The following is a 19,474-nucleotide window of genomic DNA, read 5'->3' on the forward strand; positions in this document are numbered from 1 at the left end:
TGATCCTTTATTGAACCTTGGCTCATAATACCAGCATGTTTACTGGGAGGCGTGTCACTTCTAGTATTTCCTGGCCTCCTGGATGATTAAATGACTATCTTGCTAAAGAAGTATGAGCAGCTAATTCAGCTGAAATTATTAAATTTGGCAATTGGTGCTTTATCATCATTTCTATTAAAAATAAATGTATTCAATAAAAAAGTAGTTAGCTGCTATACTTAACTACCCTTTAAAATGTCTCAAGGAAAATAAGCACCCACCTTTATCCCTGGAAGATATTTCTGCCAATTTTGTCTCATCCATTATGGCGGCGATTGTCTGAAACACTCAGGGAAATGTGACTGATAGACTCGTGTCAAAATCCAACTGGTATGGTGCATTTTGACAAACTTCACTTCCTTAAGATTGTATTGTTATCAGATTTTTAAGACAGAAATGGACTTAATGTCTCAAGAAATGTGCTGTAGCTATATTTAATGATACGGCGTTTCTCCAGAAATTTTTTGGTAATACCCAGATACTGACAAGTGTGAATGCTTTATGTTTGAAGAAATAACACGTCCATTAAGACAAAAAGAGAGAGAGATTTATCACCTTATTTCAAATTAAGAAGGGACAGGTGGCTTGCATTCATTTTATTTCAGCAAAACTTTAAAATAGGGTGGAGGAGAAAATATCGTCGCAGTTCGTTTCTCCAAGTACAGACAAATCGAGGGGAATTCAAATATGAAATATGAAGGAAAGAAGACATCAGGAGTAGCAATGAGTTTTCTCAACGAAAGTCTCTGTAGAACTGGACCAATGGTTTGGTTGCTAATATACAATGATCAGGGTCCTTTCACCAGAGATGAAGAAAAAAAATAATTCCTGGGTAGGCTGAGCTGATGAATAGTCTCTTCCTCAAATGTTTCTTGAGCCTTTGGCATCACGATGCTGTCCATTAGTAATTATTGGGAGAAAAATAAGACAAGACTCACATAAGCATGAGAAACTCAGGGCCAGGGCTGCGCTTAGGTCCCGAGGCAGCGATCGGATATTCCGATGCACAGGCAGCACAGCCCTCTGTTTTGCTAGATGAGTTCCTAATTCTTAGGATGGAAACATGTTGATCTATATTTGGGATTTTCCATAAAATGCACTGCCATCCCCAGGTACTTTACTCTCTCTACAAGTAAGAAAGTAACTAAGATTGTTTAGTTTTTTTTGTTTGTTTGTTTTTTAAAGAAGCACTGACTTATATTTTTGTTTATTTCTGGTGTTCTTTGCTAGGACTATTGAAACAAAATTATCCCCACCTGCATTCCTGGTCACCTTAATCATTTCCACGCTTTCTTCTTCTGTAGCACATTTCATCTTTTTACAAACTACCTTTCACACATTTGTGTCCATGGTTTCCTTCTCTGTCTTTCCTTTCCTGTAAAAAGGAGCATAATGAAAGCAGGGATATCACAAATCCTGGAACAGTCCTGGGAAGTGTATGTGTTCAATAAATAGTTGTTGATTAAGTGAAAAGATCTCATCTTACAGCCCTCAGTTCACAAGGATAATTTCCATCCTGACTTCCTTGCTCTAAAACCTGAAAGTTTTCAGTGTTTCAGGGTTTAAGCTTAGACCAATTTGCAATAAATGAGCTTCAAAGGAAAAGAATCAGCTTCTACATAAATGCTCTCACTTTCCCACTATAAGTGTTTGTAGTTGTGTATTTCTAATAGACTGAATGCCCACTCTGCCAGAGGTTTCAAATACGAAGCTCTGTGAAAACCCTGAAGACTTTTTGGCAGAACCAGAGTTCTGGTGGTGTTTTCAGTACAGGCCAGAGGAGGCTCACACAGAAGCAGGAGGCGCCTTCCGTTTGCATGAAGACCAGGTCATTTGCATGGGATTGCTATGCAAATCCAGGCCTAAGCAAAGACTGTGATCATCACACCCTCTTAATGAGGCTGTGACTGCAATTCCCGCTCATGGAGGCAAGTCAGAGGTATGGCTGCCACAGAATTATTATTTTACAACCTACAAAGCCGAAGTTTTAATCTGAGACAGAATTATAATAACAACAATAGCATGCACTGATTCAACCATTTTCTTGACTGTAAGAGTATAGCCATCCGGTTGTTTGTTAAAAAAGGTTTCGTGTGTGCGTGTGTGTGTATGTCTTTGCTCATCTATAATGCTCATCTGATTGTCATTACAGAGTCAAATATAATTTTGTTTCTCAACCCAAAATCAGGGTATAGTGAGTGACCTTACTGGTAATAGGGTGGTAAGGAGCTAATGAGAAATTTCCGTAAAGCTGATAAAACAATCATCTCTCTTTGAATATCCTTATCAGCCTCAGTCATGCAAGAAATGTTGCTAGATAGCATGTAAAAAGATAGTAGTTACAAGAGTGAGATATTTTCCAGCTTAGTTTTTCAGCTGATAGGGCTTATCTGTGTTAAGAGAATTCTGAAGTTATCGGCATTGTATGTCTATTTCTCTTTCACTCATGCAACAGGAGATGCAGTTTTCCATTCAGACATTGAGAGCACAATTAGCACCGGCCGTGCCAGGCCTCAGAAGACACTCTGCGTAATTGAGGGATGCGGAGTCCACAGGGAAGAGAGCTTAAGTGTTTTCATTTTGGAGGACGTGGGTTAAAATTACAGTGTGACATACACTAAGAGGTATATGAAAATCACATAACAAGGGAAATTATTTGATCTGGCATTTGGAAAATTATTAAAAAGCAGAGTAACAGCAGGCTATAAAAATGATCTTGTTTGCAGGCAACATTTGTTTTTGTTTCCCCACTGGAGAAGTTTTGGATGTTCAATTATAGGCCTCATTGCTTCAGCATTATTTTCAACTGAAATGTTGGAACTTGGAAAAGCATATCTAATGTGCAAATTAAGTTTATTGCTGTTCATTTACTTGTTTATTCTTTGTGATAGAGTCTTTATTATACCAGCAGAGAGAGTAGCCTCTCCATTTTCTCCAGCAGAAAGAGGGTGTGCACTAATAAGGTTTCACATTTGCTAAGAGAAATGCCCAGATAGGTAGATAATTGGAGGCTTTGTGTCTTTAAAAGACAGTTGCAAGGATTTGAGTGTTGAGCCCAGATTTATTGATAAGCCCAGCTTTATCGAATTGACCACAAATACAATTTCCCAAAAATGACGACACATGTTGGAATTCACCCGACATCTTGTAATAGTTGAAAACAGCACGACAGAGAAATCTCCTAGTATTGCTAATGTTTTCCCCCAAATGTGTAATTCTACACCCCAATTTTCTGCAAACAATGATTTAAAGCATTTTAATAGAGCAAAGACTTTGATTTAAAAAATTAACAGAAACAATTTTAAGGTAAAAACATGTACAGTGAATTTTTATACTGGCTAAAAATGAAATTATCTTTTCCCTTCTAATATTGAAAGTAATGCTGAGTGAATTCTTGAGAACTGAATTCCACAATATCATCAAGTAAAATGTGAAAACAAACAAAAAACATTCATTTGTGAAACAGAGGGATGTCAGTGTTATTTTGGTCTTCATAACAATTTAGTTCATAGTCTTTTAAAAATGTAGCACATGTCAGTCAGATAAAATTTCCAGGGATGTTAAGCAGCTGTTTTGTTTGTTTGTTTGTTTTGTTTTGTTTTGTTAATTATATATTGTATAACGTAAAAGACAGGTATTAATGCATCATAGGTTTGCACCATTTTTTTTTTTTTAATTGTTCAAGATAGTCTTTCCTGAACAGATCAAACCTATGACTGGCTAAAGTTCTGTTTTGTTTTGTTTATTTTTAATATGCAGAGGGGTGCATAGCTAAGGTTTATTCCATGGGAAGGAGACCAGACACATGCGTCTGCACCACCTGCCAAGTGGTGCAAAGCACAGGCTGGAATCAGATCACTAGCTCTTTTACCGATGAGCACGAGATCGCGGAGGTCGTCTTCTTTGTTGTTCTCATCATTAACTCCCATTTCTTGAGTGTGTCCTCTGTCCCAGGCAGTGTGATGGGTGCTTTCTATGCATCGTCTACTGAACAACACTTCAAAGCAGATAATCACTGTCTCCACTTACACAGGGTACACTGAGGCACAGATGACTAAAACTACTTGCCCAAGATCCCTGTGTCAGTATGTGGTAGAACTTTCCTTTCCTTCTTTTTGACCCTCTGGTACATTCATGTCACAATAACTGCAAGAGACACTTTCACATGACACTGATTAAGTCCAGAGGGATAAAAATATACTTGCAGACAGTAGTACTTCCCCGTAAATACTTCAGCTTTCATTCCTTAAATAAAGATTAAAATTTGCTTATACTCTTTTTCCTTTAAGGTAAACTTTATATATCATGAAATGCATAAATCTTAGTTTATGTTTGGAGCATACGTACACCTGTGTAATGCAAAACTGTCCCAAGATATAAGACATTTCCTTCAGAACTCTCCCTCTGACCCTTCTCAATCCATTCCTGTCCCCATCCCACTCTTATGATTTTTTCCTCCATCCATTTCACACACTTACAATCACACAGTACAGACTGCCATCTCTCTTCCATCACTTGGCATAAACCATTAGCTATCCACTTCCTGTTTCTTACTAAAAAGAAACAAAACAAAAATCTAGCCAGCAGTCGGTTCAGTCTGTACAATAAAAGCTACCTTGAACTGCACGTGCTTTTGTCTTCAGTTTCCCGTCGAAGCTGTACACACGTGTGCGCTGAGGACGTGGTTAGGAGTTGGAAGGTCAGCCCTCTGTCCTGGACTCCATTCTGATGCTCAAAGAAATAGTTAGGCTTCTGTGCTCTCACAGACTCTGCTCCTAACCAAGCAAACTGGTCACTTAGGCTCCAGGACTATGTTTTAGGAATAATGTGTGTCATTACTATGGAAAAGACCCTCAGACACAAGCTCCACTTCTGGTATGTGGACCCTCAGACTCCAGGAAGCAAATTCTTTCAGGCCCCAGAGAGGAATGTAGTTGTGGGCAGTGGAGGATGAGGGGGGAAAAATCACATGACTCAAACTCACCCCAGTTCCCTCTGCTGGCTTCTGCTTTCTCATCTTGTCTCCCCTCACCCCCGTAAATGTTCTGAAGAAAACATCCTCTTTCTACAGTCTCCTACCAGTGGAAATAAACTTCCCTAATTCCCTTCCCCATGAAACTACAGAAGGCTTCACCCCATGTTTTACTACAGCCCAGCATCAAGTTATGGGGAGGGCTGTCTGAGCAAATGCTGCCTGTGTCTGAGCAATAGAATCATGAAGCCCCAGGTCGTCATGGCCGACTGTGCATTACCAGCTCTGAACGAGAGCAGCTGGCACGTAGACGCCATTGAGCAGATCCCACAGTGTGTGCTCTTTTAAATAGATGGCAGGCCCTGCTTTATAGTTTGTTACTAGAGAAGCTCTGGGCTTACTCCACATGGTTACTAGCTGGGACCTTCTAGTGTTTCCTTGCATGATACTTAGACATGTTTTCTCATTTAGACAACTCCAATTTTAGACAGTCGCTTTCTTTAGACTGGCCCTTCCTTTGTTTCCTTTACCCTGGGGTTTTGGGTACAGTTTTAAGATTTGTTCTAAGTCATTTACATATTGAAGTGGAAGATGAATGGGTAACGGCACGTGCAGGTGGACTGGGAGGTACTGGCGATGATCACTTTGTGCGGTGACGTGCGTGTGCTCAGCCTGTGAGGGAACATGTACCCAGAGCCCCGCGTAGATTTTAATCTGTCAGACACGTGTCCGGGCAGATAATCTTGCACTTGGCTAAGGGGACATAAAACATCCTAGTCTTATACAACTATGTGTACGAAGAGGACGAGAATACTACATAAAATCTAGCGATTCCTCCATTGCTGGCTTGCTTGAGGGAGAGAGTCAGACACCATCGCACCGATTGCCTTGGCTGTCTTCTCCGCGCAAGGTTTATTTCAGAGTTATCAGCTTTGATTTTCCTGTGTCTGCTCTCCCCAGAGTTAGTAATTTTCTTGTTTGGTTTGTTTGCTTAGTTTTCTCTGGCCTTGCCATTAATTCAGTCCTCAGTTTTGTCTCAGTTGCCTCCCCTCAACATAAGCCTGCCCTTATGGGTGGAACCCCATGGCCTAAATGCCGGTGCGTTTTTCTGTCTGACACATGCATGCATTTTGGTAGAATGTACCTTCCATTGGGGTTTTGAGAAAGAATTCAAAAGAGATGCAAGTTGTTTTTTTTGTTTGTTTGTTTGTTTTTTAAGATCTTTCATGTTTGAAATATCTTCTACACTTATATTGGATTCATGATTTAGTTGAAAATAGAAGTCTACATTGGCAATCATGATTCCTCAGAAATTTGGAGGTGCAACTCTGCTCTGAGAGCGGAAACCATTTTGAGTCCTGATCTGCTGTTTGTGACATCTTCCCTCTCTCTCTCTACAAGTCCTTTTTACTAGTTGTCCCGCTATTGCGTGCTGATGGGCAAGTCTGTTTTCAGCCTTTAGACTGAGTATTTGCTGCATTTTATCATCCTGGGGACTCATCCTTCCTAGTCCTGGAAGACTTTTCTGAACCATTTAATAATTCACTCCATTTCCTCTTCTGATATATTATTTTTAAAAGTGAGATTTCCTAAACTGCTACTCCAGTCTATTTCTATCTGTCTGTCTGTAGGTATGTATATATGAATCTATCTACTTGTGTGTGGTTTATTATATTTTATATGTTTAGATATAGTTTATATACATGTATATATGTTATAGATAGATGATAGATAGATAGATAATAGATAATGTGTTTATTTCTCTCTCCTAGAATCCATTTTATAGCTTTTCTGCTCTACCTTCTGGGAGATTTTCTCAACTTTCGGACATTCTGTTTAATTTTTGTTTTTGCTATTTTTAAAAATGTTGTGTCCTTTTATTTTCTCACTGTCCCTTTCTATAATAATTTACTCTTATTTTTCTCTCTCTGAAAATATTGCTGACAGTTTTTCTTTTATCTTTTATTTTTCCTGCATTGTCTCTTCTTTTTTGTCTTAATACCTGTTTTTCAGTAAAAGATGTACAAAGATATTTCATGAATCTTAGTTTTTTGCTCCTATTTAAGGGTGGAGTGCCAAAATCTTACGGAAAGCTCTGATCAAGTGTGGGTGTCTTATTGAACTATTGGACTTCACACTAAGATGACCCAGGGGCTTGGATATTTCCTTGGGAAACTCTTAAGGACATTGTATTTAGGTCTTTTCTCTTAGGCTCATCAAATCCCTGGGATAACTGCCCCTCATCCCCCATCTCTGGTTTCCTGCCTGGAGAGCAAAGGCCCAGCAGCCAGTGCCCTCAGAGCTTGAGGTTACAAGACATGGATCTCTACTTCTGTCCAAAGTCATGCTCATCTTTCTCCAACTGACATCAACTATCATGCTGTCCAAGCTATTATCAGTATCTTCTGCTGATAAATGGCCTCCATTTTCCAACTGTACACACAGTCTAGTATTGAATATTAATAATATTGGGGAAACTTCTGTCCTGACAAGCTGAAGTAGCTCTACTACAGCAGCGTCACACCACTCCACTATCAACCATGAATACTTTAAGGTATTTTTATAATTTTAAATAAAAATAGAAGTTTGAAGGAAGGAATTATGAGAATAACCAAGGTGTTTGCAACACGAGGGACAATTTTTCTGGAGAAAAAACCCCACAAAAAACAGATGGGTGAGCCCAACACTTCCCAGTGTTCTTCTCCTCCAGAAACGTACCAGTTCCTGAGCTGTATAAATAAGAAATACAAGAAACCAAACAGAAAGCAGACAGTTGGTTGTCTCACAGTGCAAGGAAGATGAACATTTGGGCTCATAATAAGCCATGTAGAATGAGGCCTGCTGAACAACTCATCCTTGAATTAAGACACCTGAAGGACTATGTCCTAATAATAAAAACAGAACAAAATTGGCCAGTACTTAAAATGACTGCGATTCAGACTCAATTCATATCAGTTCCTAAGTAGATTTGGTTGTTTGTCAACTGCCTCTTTGAAAAAGTAAGTCTACCTGGGGAAAATATAATAAAGTAAAAACATTTATATTCTAATCCACAGTGTCTGGCATTCAATAAAATGTTAGCAGGGGTAGCTGGAGCCAGGACCGATGACCAAACCCAGAGAAAAATCAGGCAATAGCGCAGGTCACAGATGATAGGAATATGAAAGTTATTAAACAAGGGTTTTAAGATATTTGTGATTAATATGTTCCAAAAATAGATGACAAGATAAAGAATTTAAGAAGAAAAATGCTATTTATTAAAAGTCAATTGGAAGTCCTAGAACGGCAAAACACAAAAGGTAAAATTAAGAAAACGTGGATTGCTTTAATACCAGATTAGGTATAGCAGAGAAGAGGATCGCTAAAGGGGAGGATGTGTGAGTAGAAAATATCCCGACTGCAACATGGAGAGAAAAATACAATGGCAAAGACATAAAAGAACGTACGGGATATGTGAGATGTGGTGAAAGGTTCTCACATATGTAAAAATGTAGTTCCTCAAAATCTGGAGAGGTGAGAACGAAAATGAGACATGAGCAATATTTAAAGAAATATTTGCCATAGATTTAAACAAATGAAAGCAGGCCTCATATTCAGGAAATGGTCTGAGCCCCAATTTTGATAACTACAAAGGAAAGTTTAAGTAAGCACATAGTAGTGAAACCAAAGGAAAGAAAAATCATCCTGATTAAAAAAAGATACATTATCTTCAAAAGAACAAGACTGGCAGTTACTATAGCAACAGAAACAAGGGACTCCAGAAGACAATGCAATGGCCTTTTCAAAAGGCTGAAAAATAATGCCAGTAACAATTCTATTCCCAGCAAAAATGTCCTCCCAAACGAGGACAAAATAATGATGCTTTTACACAGTCTATCACTTTTAAATCTGCACTATAAGCTAATGAATTTTATACGTGTAGAAGGAATATGATCCCAGAATTAAGTATGTAAATGGAAGAAGAAATTAAGAGCAATGAGAAGGGTTAATATGCTAGTAGGTAGGATAATTTGAAATTCTGAGGAATTAGGAAGAGGACCAAATTTTAAAAAGTGTTTGTTTCTAGTTTTTACAAGCTATCTAGTGAGAGAAAATATCACAGAATTTTGTCACCTGTTTCAAGCGCTATTTATACACTAGTTTCCTTTATGTTGGTATCATAGCAACATTTCCTATAATGGTAGAGACAAACGAAGGCAGAATCACATGTTTGTAAAGAGGGAAAAAAGTTCGGTAATTTTTCTTATACATTTCTCCATCTTTGGAGAGGAGCTGATAACTTCGGAAACAGCAGTAATTATTCTGAACAGTGACACTGAAAGATTGTCACTCACAGATGGAGGTTTCAACTGAGTTGAGGGTACAAAAGAAAGAAACAAAGAAAAAGTGACCCAAAATAACACTTTCTGGATGGTCAGGACAGACCAATTATATATTTGATTGCCATCCCCGTCTTCTAAAAATATTGTTAGGGATTATGGTGTATAATAGTGTGGTTGGCCATTAATACAGGAACAATCCCACTTGTGTTTAAAGAAATCATGCTAAACAATTTTGACAGAAGTTTTGAAATAATTGGTTTTCATGTCTCCAGAGGTGCTCATAACAAAAGATGTGTTCTGGAAACATCATACACTATTAATGATGTGAATTTGAGTAAAGCTATTTATTAAAAGCAGCATATATTTTATTAAACCTTTCCTTATACTTCTTAAGAATAGGATTGTTAGATCGAGTTATTTTCATAAGACTTTTTTCTCACTGAAATAAATTTAAATTGATAAATATTAAAATTCTGTAATTTTATGAACTCTTCATGAACGTCATTTATATTTAGGATAATCTTCTAAAAGTGATCAGTCTTCATCATTTTAGAAGCTGAATGGGAAAGTTACCCCCCTGTTCTATTTATAAACAGTCACTCCCTCCCATACTTTTCCTTCTGTATCTCTTTTATTATTATTGAACATTATAAACATAGAAAAGTAGAGAAAATACTATAAGGAACTTTCATGTAGGGTTGATAATCATCAACTCATATCCAACTTTGTCTCATCTACACCCTTGCCTACTTCCCCAAAGTAGGGAAACCAGTTTTCTTATCTTAAAAAAAATTACAATCCTAAATTATTTAGAGTTCATATTTAGGTGATTGTCTCATAAACATATATCTGTACATGTATGCTAAAAATCATACACACACACATACATATGTAGGTGTTTTTGTGTATGTGTGTGTGTGTGTGTGTGAATCCTTTTCAACCATGAAAGTAATTTTTACAAACTTTGTTTCTCAGAATCCCTTGTATCTCAAGATGGCTTAAAAATGTCCCAAAATCTGGCAAGTGTAGGAAAGCTAGAAGTAAATAAACTTCATTTTTTAATTCGGAATTCTCAGAGCTTTTAGCATGCTAAACTGTACTATGAAACTCTAAAAGCCAGTATGGTATGAGGAATTAATTACAGTTACCCTTGGAAGTCCATCTTTATTTTGTAAAACTTTACTAACCAATAACATTCTACCAGATATGACTTTTTCCTGGATCCAAAGCATTAGAGATTTTCTGACAATATATTTCATATAGCTTGGATTTTCCCTAAATAGAAATTTCAGGTTCAGATTTCAAAGCTTGAGGCAATATTTCTCAAAGCAGGATACCTGTCTGACTACATCAAAATCAACGGGAGAAGCAATCTGTTTAGAAAAAAAGAAAAAATCCTTATTTTAGCTGCTGTCCCACCCAGATCTACTGAGTCAATCTTTCTGGGGGGAGATGAAGAATTCACATTTTGAACATGTTCTCCAGAAAATTCTTATGCATGCTAAAAATCTTAAAGTACTGGAGTAGAATTTCTACAAATACTTAAGGAATATGCAGGACAAATAAAATTATATAAAATGCAAAGGAATAACTATCCCTCTGTTTTGTTTCAAGAGGAAAAAGCTTCAAGACTTTTTAAGTTTCACCAACATTGGAGTCCAGCATAGTCGATTTCCCTCCTTCTGAAATTGTTATAATGCAGGCCCGAATGATGTCACTCATCGATACTACCCAAGAGTGCCTCAGTGTTGATAATGACCTCGTGTTAGTGTACATACCTCCTCCGAAAAGGGCACACTGCACGTGTGTACACACCCCTCCGCTCCCCGGGAGTGATGTGAGAGTGATGTGAATGGCTTAAGGAAATCTTTGTGAGATTAGGGTTTCTTAAGAACTTAAAGGGTATGTATGCCCAGGAGGGATCTGAATTTGTGAACAGCACCACAGTTTGCATCCGTAGGGCTGTTGGAGGAACACGCCCCACTCTGCTAGCGTGACTGTCGTGGGCGCTCACCTGCGCTGCTGGCTGGAGCTGTGCGTGGCTGCACAAGTCGGCGCCTTAGGGTAGCAACAGCAGCGTGTGGTGGCTGGAGAGCCACCTGCCGAGGACTGGGACAGTTTTGCACGTGGTGTGGGGAAAGGAAACAGTGGTTAAAGCGGTCTCTCCATGCTCCCCTCCCCCTCGCGGCAGGGGGTACTCAGAGGGGAACTTCGCTCAGATGATCACGTGTCTCCTTCTGTTGGATGATAAGTTTGCCCACATAGAAGCTACGTTTTAAATATAATCCATTTTTCTTACCCGACAGATACTGGTATGTGTTCATACCATTCTGTTCCATGCTTCCAATTTCCTGACCCGCCTCCCTTTTTTCCGGTAAAAAGAGCACATTTTGTTACATGGCGTCCAGGGCTGGCTTCATCGGTGTGCCCCCCAGTCACACAGGACCCATGCCAAGAAATGTCCCATATTTGCTCTAACGCTCTGCGGTGGCTGCGTTGAAATTCTGTCGTTTTGTCTCTGACATTGTGCCCTGTGACTGAAGCCTAATGGGAAGGTGGGCCTTGCACCTGAGCAGGGGACCCAAGCTGGTGGCAACACGCACACCAGCACGTGTCTACGGTTCCACAGCGGCCATCCACGTACACGCAGGCGCAGGGCCGCGCACTGAGCCCCCCGTGTTCAAGCACCACAGTCCTGCCGGTGCACCCACGTTCCTGATGACTCTCAGGAGCCTGGAGGCCCGGGGGTGGTGGGCGGGCGCACCTGGGCCTGAGCTCGTGCTGTGGATGGATGGGGGCAGCCGCCACAGACACTCTGGTGCGTGGCAGCGAGGGCTTCCGGAGAACAAGGGCCTCAGAACGCAGCCAGTGCCAGGACCCAGGGTGGCAGGTCTGCCTGCCCATCTGTCCCAGAGAATGCCTGCCCTGGGCGCCAGGACAGGAACTGTCAGTGCCTGGGCAGTAAACGTTGTCAGGAAAGCATTAACAGTAAAAGCAGACACATGGACATCGCAATAAAGCATATCACAGAGTTATTCAAATTCTTCAAAAAGATTAGAACACGTGGTTTTGAAAATTTGTACAACGTTGCAAAGCTAATATCCACAGGCATAGAAGTAGAAATTAAACTTAAAGATTATGCCTCTCAATGGGAAAGAACACTATCTTTAAAGGAAGCTCCAATTATCGTTTCCTTGTCATTGAAGATATGGCAGTAGATTTCATAAACGGGCATTTGGGATTATACACAAATCATGAGGCCACTTTCAGTTTCTTGTACAGCCTCAGCAGGTTACAGGACAGGTCAGAAAAACATTACATTCCATTGCTTAAATTTGCGTTTAAAATTAAATTCAGTCTTACAGAAAACATAGTTGTATCAAGAGTTAAATCTTTTTAGAAAAAGTCATTCCATGGGGATCACCTCTTCTAGATGTTCTAAAATTAACATTTCAAAAGAATTTATGGGAAATCTATCCCATTGTTGCAACTTGTAAAATACGCTTAACAGTTCCGTAAGGGTCGCACCGGCAAGAAAATCCTTTAAAAATAAAAAGTTATCAAAAAGTATTTGTGGTTTTGTGTTTGCCGTAACTGACTGATGTCAATCATATCGCTTGAAAATGAAGTTGCTTAAAACATAAATTCCAAGGATCTAATAAATTTGCAGAAAAGAGAAAAATTTTATGATCAATCAAGATACACCTTTAAAAAAGTATTATTATTGCATTATTATTATTGTTGTTTTCAAACGCTTGAAAACTAACCACATGAAAAAGGGATTGGACCTAAAAGAATCAGGGAAGGAGAAGCTACCGAAACCACTGGGACTTACAGAAAGAAGTTTCAAAGAAGAACAGTCAACGTTGTCTAGACAGGGTAGTGCTTCTCAGACGTTAGTATGTATTACAATCACCTGTAGAGCTTGTTGAAACACAACCCGACCCCACAAGCATTATTTTTTAATGTGTTACATAAAATTGACCCCAAAAATATGTTTTTTGCAATTTGTAAGTTTATGCTGTGACCCTATTATATAAGTAATGCAATATTTTTTTAAGCAAAATGCTTTATAATTGGTGCCTTTAATAGAACTTTCCCCCCATGTTTTGAACAAGACAGCTCACATTTTCATTTCACACTGCGACCTGCACATTGTGTAGCTGGCCCTAAGGACATCTGGGGCTCACCGGTGACTGTGACAACCAGGCTTCGTACTCACTCCTGAATTACTCTCGTCTAACGTTAGGCTTGGCAGCAAGATGGCTGCCCTATCAGCTGTGTTTCTTCTGGACTCAGATTCTAAGTAAATGTCCCTGTCCCCATAGGAATTAGTTACTCCCCCTGGCTAATGCCTATGTGCCTTTTGCTCTCAGCCAAAACAACTCTTTATCAATAAACTGACCCCTCAGGACTCATCATTTTAGTAGAATCATTTACTTGTAACGTATGTCGACTTATCACACTTAAAACCATATATTCATTAATATGATTTGATGAATGCCAGTCTCCCTCTTTAGACTTAAATCTCTGAGAAGGCAGGCACCCTGTCGTTTGTATCTGGTGCTATTTTTAACTTTCTCCTTCTATTGTATTTCTAGTACTTAGCAGACAGCTGAAATTTGGTAGGTACTCAATAAATATTCGTTGTTAAATGATTTAACTAGTGAGAGCCTGTAAACTTTGTAAGTTATGATGCAAATGTTTCTGCTCCATGAACTTTTAGTAATTATGACTGTATTACCAATAAGTTATGTATAGAGTGAAGGATTTGTCTAATTTTGCCACTTTGTGGTGCCATAAATGGAAGGGGTGGCTGTCATTTTTAATGTTTGAAAATTACCTTAATTGCATGATCTGAAACTTTAAATCAGAGTAGTTTTCTCTCCCAACACATCCAATTAGCAAACCCATCCTCCTGTAAGTGTAAACAAGAGATTAGTGATATATTTTTTTCAGAGAAACTACAAGAAGAAAAATATTCTCTACTCCTAAAAAGTGATCTTGAAACCCTTGTTATTGTTTATTCTTACTTTGGGAAGAGATGTGAAGAAGGCCTGGAATTAAGAATGGACTTAGTCCACACAAGTATTCTTCAAACCTTCCCTCAGAAATGGAATAAAATGTGTATGCATCTATCATAATACATGAAAGAGTATTTTTAAATGTAAACACATACAGATACATGTTGTTAAATCTTATCCATTATATTCAGAAATATAGTATGTGCTTTTATATTTTCATGACTCTTTAATCAGTATGTAATTTGAAACCCAAGATTATTACTTCCACTTTCCACTCTCAAATCTTTACTAAGAAAACGATTGGAATTTTTAAAATGTTAGAATACTTAAACAGTTTAGTGATGAAGTGCAGTGGCACATTAATCCATCTGGACATAGAAATTCACCCTAAGTGCCAGTTTGGTTTCTGGAGCCACATAAAGAAGCCAGAAGAAATTGAATCTGCTAGTCCATCTCCTAGAAGGTTAAATTTTATCTCATGAATGGTCCTTAAGGAAAGATATCCTGGGTCTTCATTTCACTGTTCTGGAAGTTCTTCATGTACAATATTATTTCTCTGTAATTTGCCCAAACATTTAGGTCTTAAATGGAAATCTCTTAAAACGTACTTATTTTGGTAAGATAGTGCATGTGTAAATCCAAACGCATGTCCAGGGCTTCTTTATTACCGAGTTGGCTTCTGGTCAATTCTTAGCCTTCTAAAATCGAAACTATTGACTTTGTTATAAAAAAAAAAAAAAAATGTACTCAGAAATGCTCTATCACTATGAATCTCTCTTAATCAGAGAAATATGGGACTTATTCCAAATGGAACACTTGTGGAGTTGTCCTTTGAAACTGGTCAGTGAGGTGCTAGGACTTGTAGAACAAGGGTCGACATTATGGCAGATATTTCTCGAGGGAGTTTTTTTTTTATGATAGGTGTATAATTCAAACATTGTGAAATCTGGATAAAAAGGGAAAACTTTTCATGTTGTATCTTTAGCTAAAATGGAAAATTACTATCACAACTATTGCAGAAATAGAATGTGTCATGTTCATGCTGGTAAATGTGAACTTATGATTATAAACCTCTATATAAACTATTGTATATATGATCTTAGGGACATAGTTTGTGTCACAGTATATGGAATAATCATGGACCATTTAGAGCTGTAACCAGTATGTGGGTTGTAATGTGGCTGGGATTTCAGGAAAAAGAAAAACAAACAAACAAACTAAAAACAATGCGGTGCATTCTCTATGCATGGAATGCTGTCTTTTGAAATCCACAGGTTTTTGTTTTGTTTTGTTTTTTATAACTTTCATATAAGTAAGAAAAAAACTATGTCTTTAATTTTATTACAAGAATTAAACTTCACTGACTAATGCACAAGTATTTGGAAAAAGGGAGAGTGAATTTTTCATATTGAATATAGCAGGACTCCAAATTGTATTTATATAATTTCAAACAATTGCAAAGACATTCAAAATATGTATTTGATAGCCGTATGCTGGCATTTTATAAGCTTTGACAATAATGATCTTCTTTCTCAACAGAGCGGACTGTTATTACTGTTCCACCTTCCGAGATGGACGTTACAGTGGGAGAGAGTATCGTCCTACCTTGCCAGGTGTCCCGCGACCCCTCTGTTGAAGTTGCATTTGTGTGGTCTTTCAATGGACACATCATAGACTTAAGAAAGGGAGTGGCTCATTTTGAAAGGATCGGAGGAGTAAGTTGCTGCAGATTTTAAGCGCTTAATAAATTGGATCAAGTCATTTCCATGAATCAATGTCTTTCGTAATTATTCTCCCCATATTTATTTGCATGGATAATCACAGTTTATGAAGCTGCATCTGTTTTTGTTTTGTTTTATTTTGCTTTATGTCTTTCAGGGAAATGCTTGTATTCTAGATGCAATTATAATAAACGGGATAATAAAAGGGATCAGATATGAGAAACGAGGATGATACTAGTGTTATCTGCTAACTTCACAGCTGTCTCATATTTAATATTTATCCAGTTGTAAAAACAATGAGACCTGCTGGGCATATTTCTGTTTTTATTCTTTTCCCCCCTTCCTATCTGCAGGAATCTGTTGGAGATTTGATGATAAGGAATATTCAGTTAAGCCATTCAGGAAAATACCTATGCATGGTACAAACAACTCTAGAAAGTTTATCTGCTGTAGCTGATATCATTGTTAGAGGTAAGCACAAAAGGTGGAAATAAATGAATACATTGTTTATTCAGTCAAAAATGTTAATACGTAAATGGCAGATCTTTGAGTAACCACATCATGATTAAAAAATGAGATAAATAGCATAGTTGGTTTCTTTTCCTCCCTAAACTCCAGGACTCCAGCATATGGGTAGCATTGATACAGATATTGAATCGAGAGGCTTTGTCTCTTTATAAGGAAAGGTTACACTTGGGGAGCAGCATGCGTCCTAACACTTAGACATACCGTCTATTTCTGGTAAACCCTTCTTGTCCAGAAAGGTCAGAGGTTATGCTCCTGTAGTCTCCACATCAGTTGTATTTACTTGAGTTAGCTTTTGAGACAAGAATGGGCCAGAGCGATTCTCAATTTTTGAGATTAGCTTCTTATCAGATGATATTCAACCATCCCATGACTGGCATTTCCTAATCTTCAAAGCAAGCATTTCTAAATTAATCTCTCACCATGTAAACTGAATTAATGGGGCTTTATCTCAAAGAAAGGGCTAAAAATACATTATGTTCAATATTTTATTTTCTAAGCATAGGAGAAAAAAAACTATCCCTGTCCCAAATCAATGAGCTTAATAATTTCCAGTATAATCATCATAAAACATATTTTTCAAGGTCCCCCAGGCCCCCCGGAGGATGTCAGAGTGGATCACATCTCCAGTACCACTTCGCAACTAAGCTGGAGACCAGGCTTGGATAATAACAGCCCCATTCAAATATTTACTATTCAGGCTCGGACGCCATTTTCTGTGGGTTGGCAGGCTGTTTCTACAAGTAAGCAACACAAGTGTTTCGGATAATTTTCTAAAACACATGGTGTGTCTGTTCGACTGATTGATTATTTTTACCTAGTGCCAGCGTAGGCCTGAAGAGTCTCCTTTTCAGTTCCAGAAATTCTTAGTGGTAAGACGTACAATGCCACAGTGGTTGGCCTGAGCCCTTGGGTGGAGTATGAATTCCGTGTCGTTGCTGGGAACAGCGTTGGAATTGGAGAACCAAGTAAACCATCAGAATTGCTAAGAACCAGAGCATCAGGTAAGAGACCAATGGCTTCGGAAAATGGGGAGGACACTTTATGGCACAGTTCTTAAGGAAAACAAGGAGGACGTCTTGTAGTATTTTTGGCGTGAAATCAGAGGCAGTAAACCAGTCTCTCACTGTCACCTTTTAACGTGCACAAAACAAGGGGTATTTTCTGCCAGAATTGTGCCTTCAATGAGAGCTGATGACAGGTAAGCAGGCATGTAAAACAATGAGGTTTTTCAGAAGCTGTCCTCTCCTCTCATCTATTTTCAAGCCAAAATCCAGCAGAGAATCTGTACCTTTGTAGATGCAGATGAGTGCCTGCTTGCCTCAGGCCCTGTGGTAGTCAAGAATTAACTGAGACTGTCAGTGCAGTCAGCCATGCACTTCCATCCATTTCTCCACTCGGACGTGGCTGCAGCCTCCTTGAGCAAGAGTAGAAATGCTTCCCCATGTAAATGAGCTCAATCCTGAACTCATTAACATGGGTACTAATTGAACGACAGCAGGTTCATTGAGAGCAGACCTCAGACATGTCTGGGAACTGAACCTTCTTAAGCCCTTCCCAGTGGGTCCTCTTTGTGGCACTGCAACGTTCACATCCATCGTGACATCTGGTCCACCCACTGCCTGCAGCTAACAACGTTCACCTTCTTGTTTGGTCACAGAAATGGGGAATCACTCTGTGGCCACTGACTTAGTTTAAGAAGCAGACTACTTCAAGAATGTGTGCACGAGTCACTTTTTAAACTAAAGATAACGTTAGTATTGTTATCATAGGATGGGGCTACAAACAACCTAGTTAGCAGCCATACCCTAAGTTCTATCATCCTAGAAGTTTAGAGCTGAGAGGAGAGACCTTCACTTTACAGAGGAGAAAATCTGGACAGAGTCAGAATTTGAACCCAGGCCTCTGTCCACACCAGCGGGCCTTAACTTAGATGAGCGAGAGCTTGGCGTAGGAAGTGTGTAGATACAGAAATTCCTGGGCGCCACCACAGACGGACTGCGTAAGGAGCCCCAGGTGTCACTCATCTGGACGTGAGCTTTAGTTTCAGCTTGTTTGTTTACGACTGATTTATATCACGGTGGCTTTGGGCAGGGCTGACCCTCAGGTTTTCACAGCAGAGTTTGTATGGCACCTTCTGTTAACCATTGACCCTCGTTTCAGTAGCTTGAGGAGACTTGGTATTCATAGCGAGGCCCCTAGGGCGCCAAGTCACAGGGGAGGGTGTCTTTTTTGTGTCATCAAAGACAATGCTTCTCGATATAGTTTTAGGTTTAGCATGTTCCACTGGAAAATTGATAAAGGATGAAACCTTATTATCCAGAACATTGAGACTTTGTGAAGGGTAAATGAAAGTATAATTTTAAATAATTTCCTTATGAATGTAAACTCTTCAATGGTCCTGAAATAGTGTCACTGTAAGCTGTCGATCACCAGAAAACCTGCCACTGCAGAACCCACTCTGATTCATTTAAAAGCACTGGACAACTTAGAACAGAGGGTGTAGGGACGAGGCAATCTTTTAAATAAACTATGAAGAGCAAAGCAGACAAAGTTAGGGTAAATATGAAGATGAAAATGGATAATGTCTGACAGGTGCTATTACAAACAATCAAATTATCATATAACTATGTCATTTATAAAGTTAAACATCTGTGTGACATGGGAATAAATAGTCTAGTTTTACTTGTATGGTCTCCATGGTGGGAGAAAATTCTGAAACGAGCAGTTAAACCTCACGTATATTATTTCCCACCCACCAGGCAACAAACACACACAGGCAACTCCACCTTCCTCTGGATATTGAGCAACAATGGTCAGATATAGATAATTGCATATAATACAACATTTAAAAAGTATATCCTGCAGGTT

At 38.8% G+C, this 19,474-nt stretch overlaps 1 protein-coding gene and 1 long non-coding RNA gene across 4 annotated transcripts in view; one reads left to right on the forward strand and one right to left on the reverse strand.

Moving 5' to 3' along the window:
- The window catches only part of CNTN6 (contactin 6), a 253,496-nt gene that overhangs the window by 216,774 nt on the left and 17,248 nt on the right, over positions 1-19,474 (forward strand). For all 3 annotated transcript variants that reach the window (XM_019755809.3, XM_019755810.3, XM_019755811.3), the window contains 4 exons: positions 15,897-16,072; positions 16,432-16,549; positions 17,188-17,346; positions 17,458-17,607. In XM_019755809.3, the coding sequence (XP_019611368.3) occupies positions 15,897-16,072; positions 16,432-16,549; positions 17,188-17,346; positions 17,458-17,607 (603 nt within the window). The remainder of the gene's footprint in view (positions 1-15,896; positions 16,073-16,431; positions 16,550-17,187; positions 17,347-17,457; positions 17,608-19,474) is intronic.
- On the reverse strand, positions 621-5,689 carry LOC141567143 (uncharacterized). Its single transcript, XR_016021234.1, has 2 exons — positions 4,655-5,689; positions 621-1,414 (listed from the first exon to the last, which is right to left on the reverse strand). It is a non-coding gene; the product is annotated as an uncharacterized LOC141567143 (long non-coding RNA).

The sequence above is a fragment of the Rhinolophus sinicus genome, chromosome 5, assembly GCF_057876585.1.
Source record: "Rhinolophus sinicus isolate RSI-liver-muscle chromosome 5, RSI-T2T, whole genome shotgun sequence".
Lineage (NCBI taxonomy): Eukaryota > Metazoa > Chordata > Mammalia > Chiroptera > Rhinolophidae > Rhinolophus > Rhinolophus sinicus.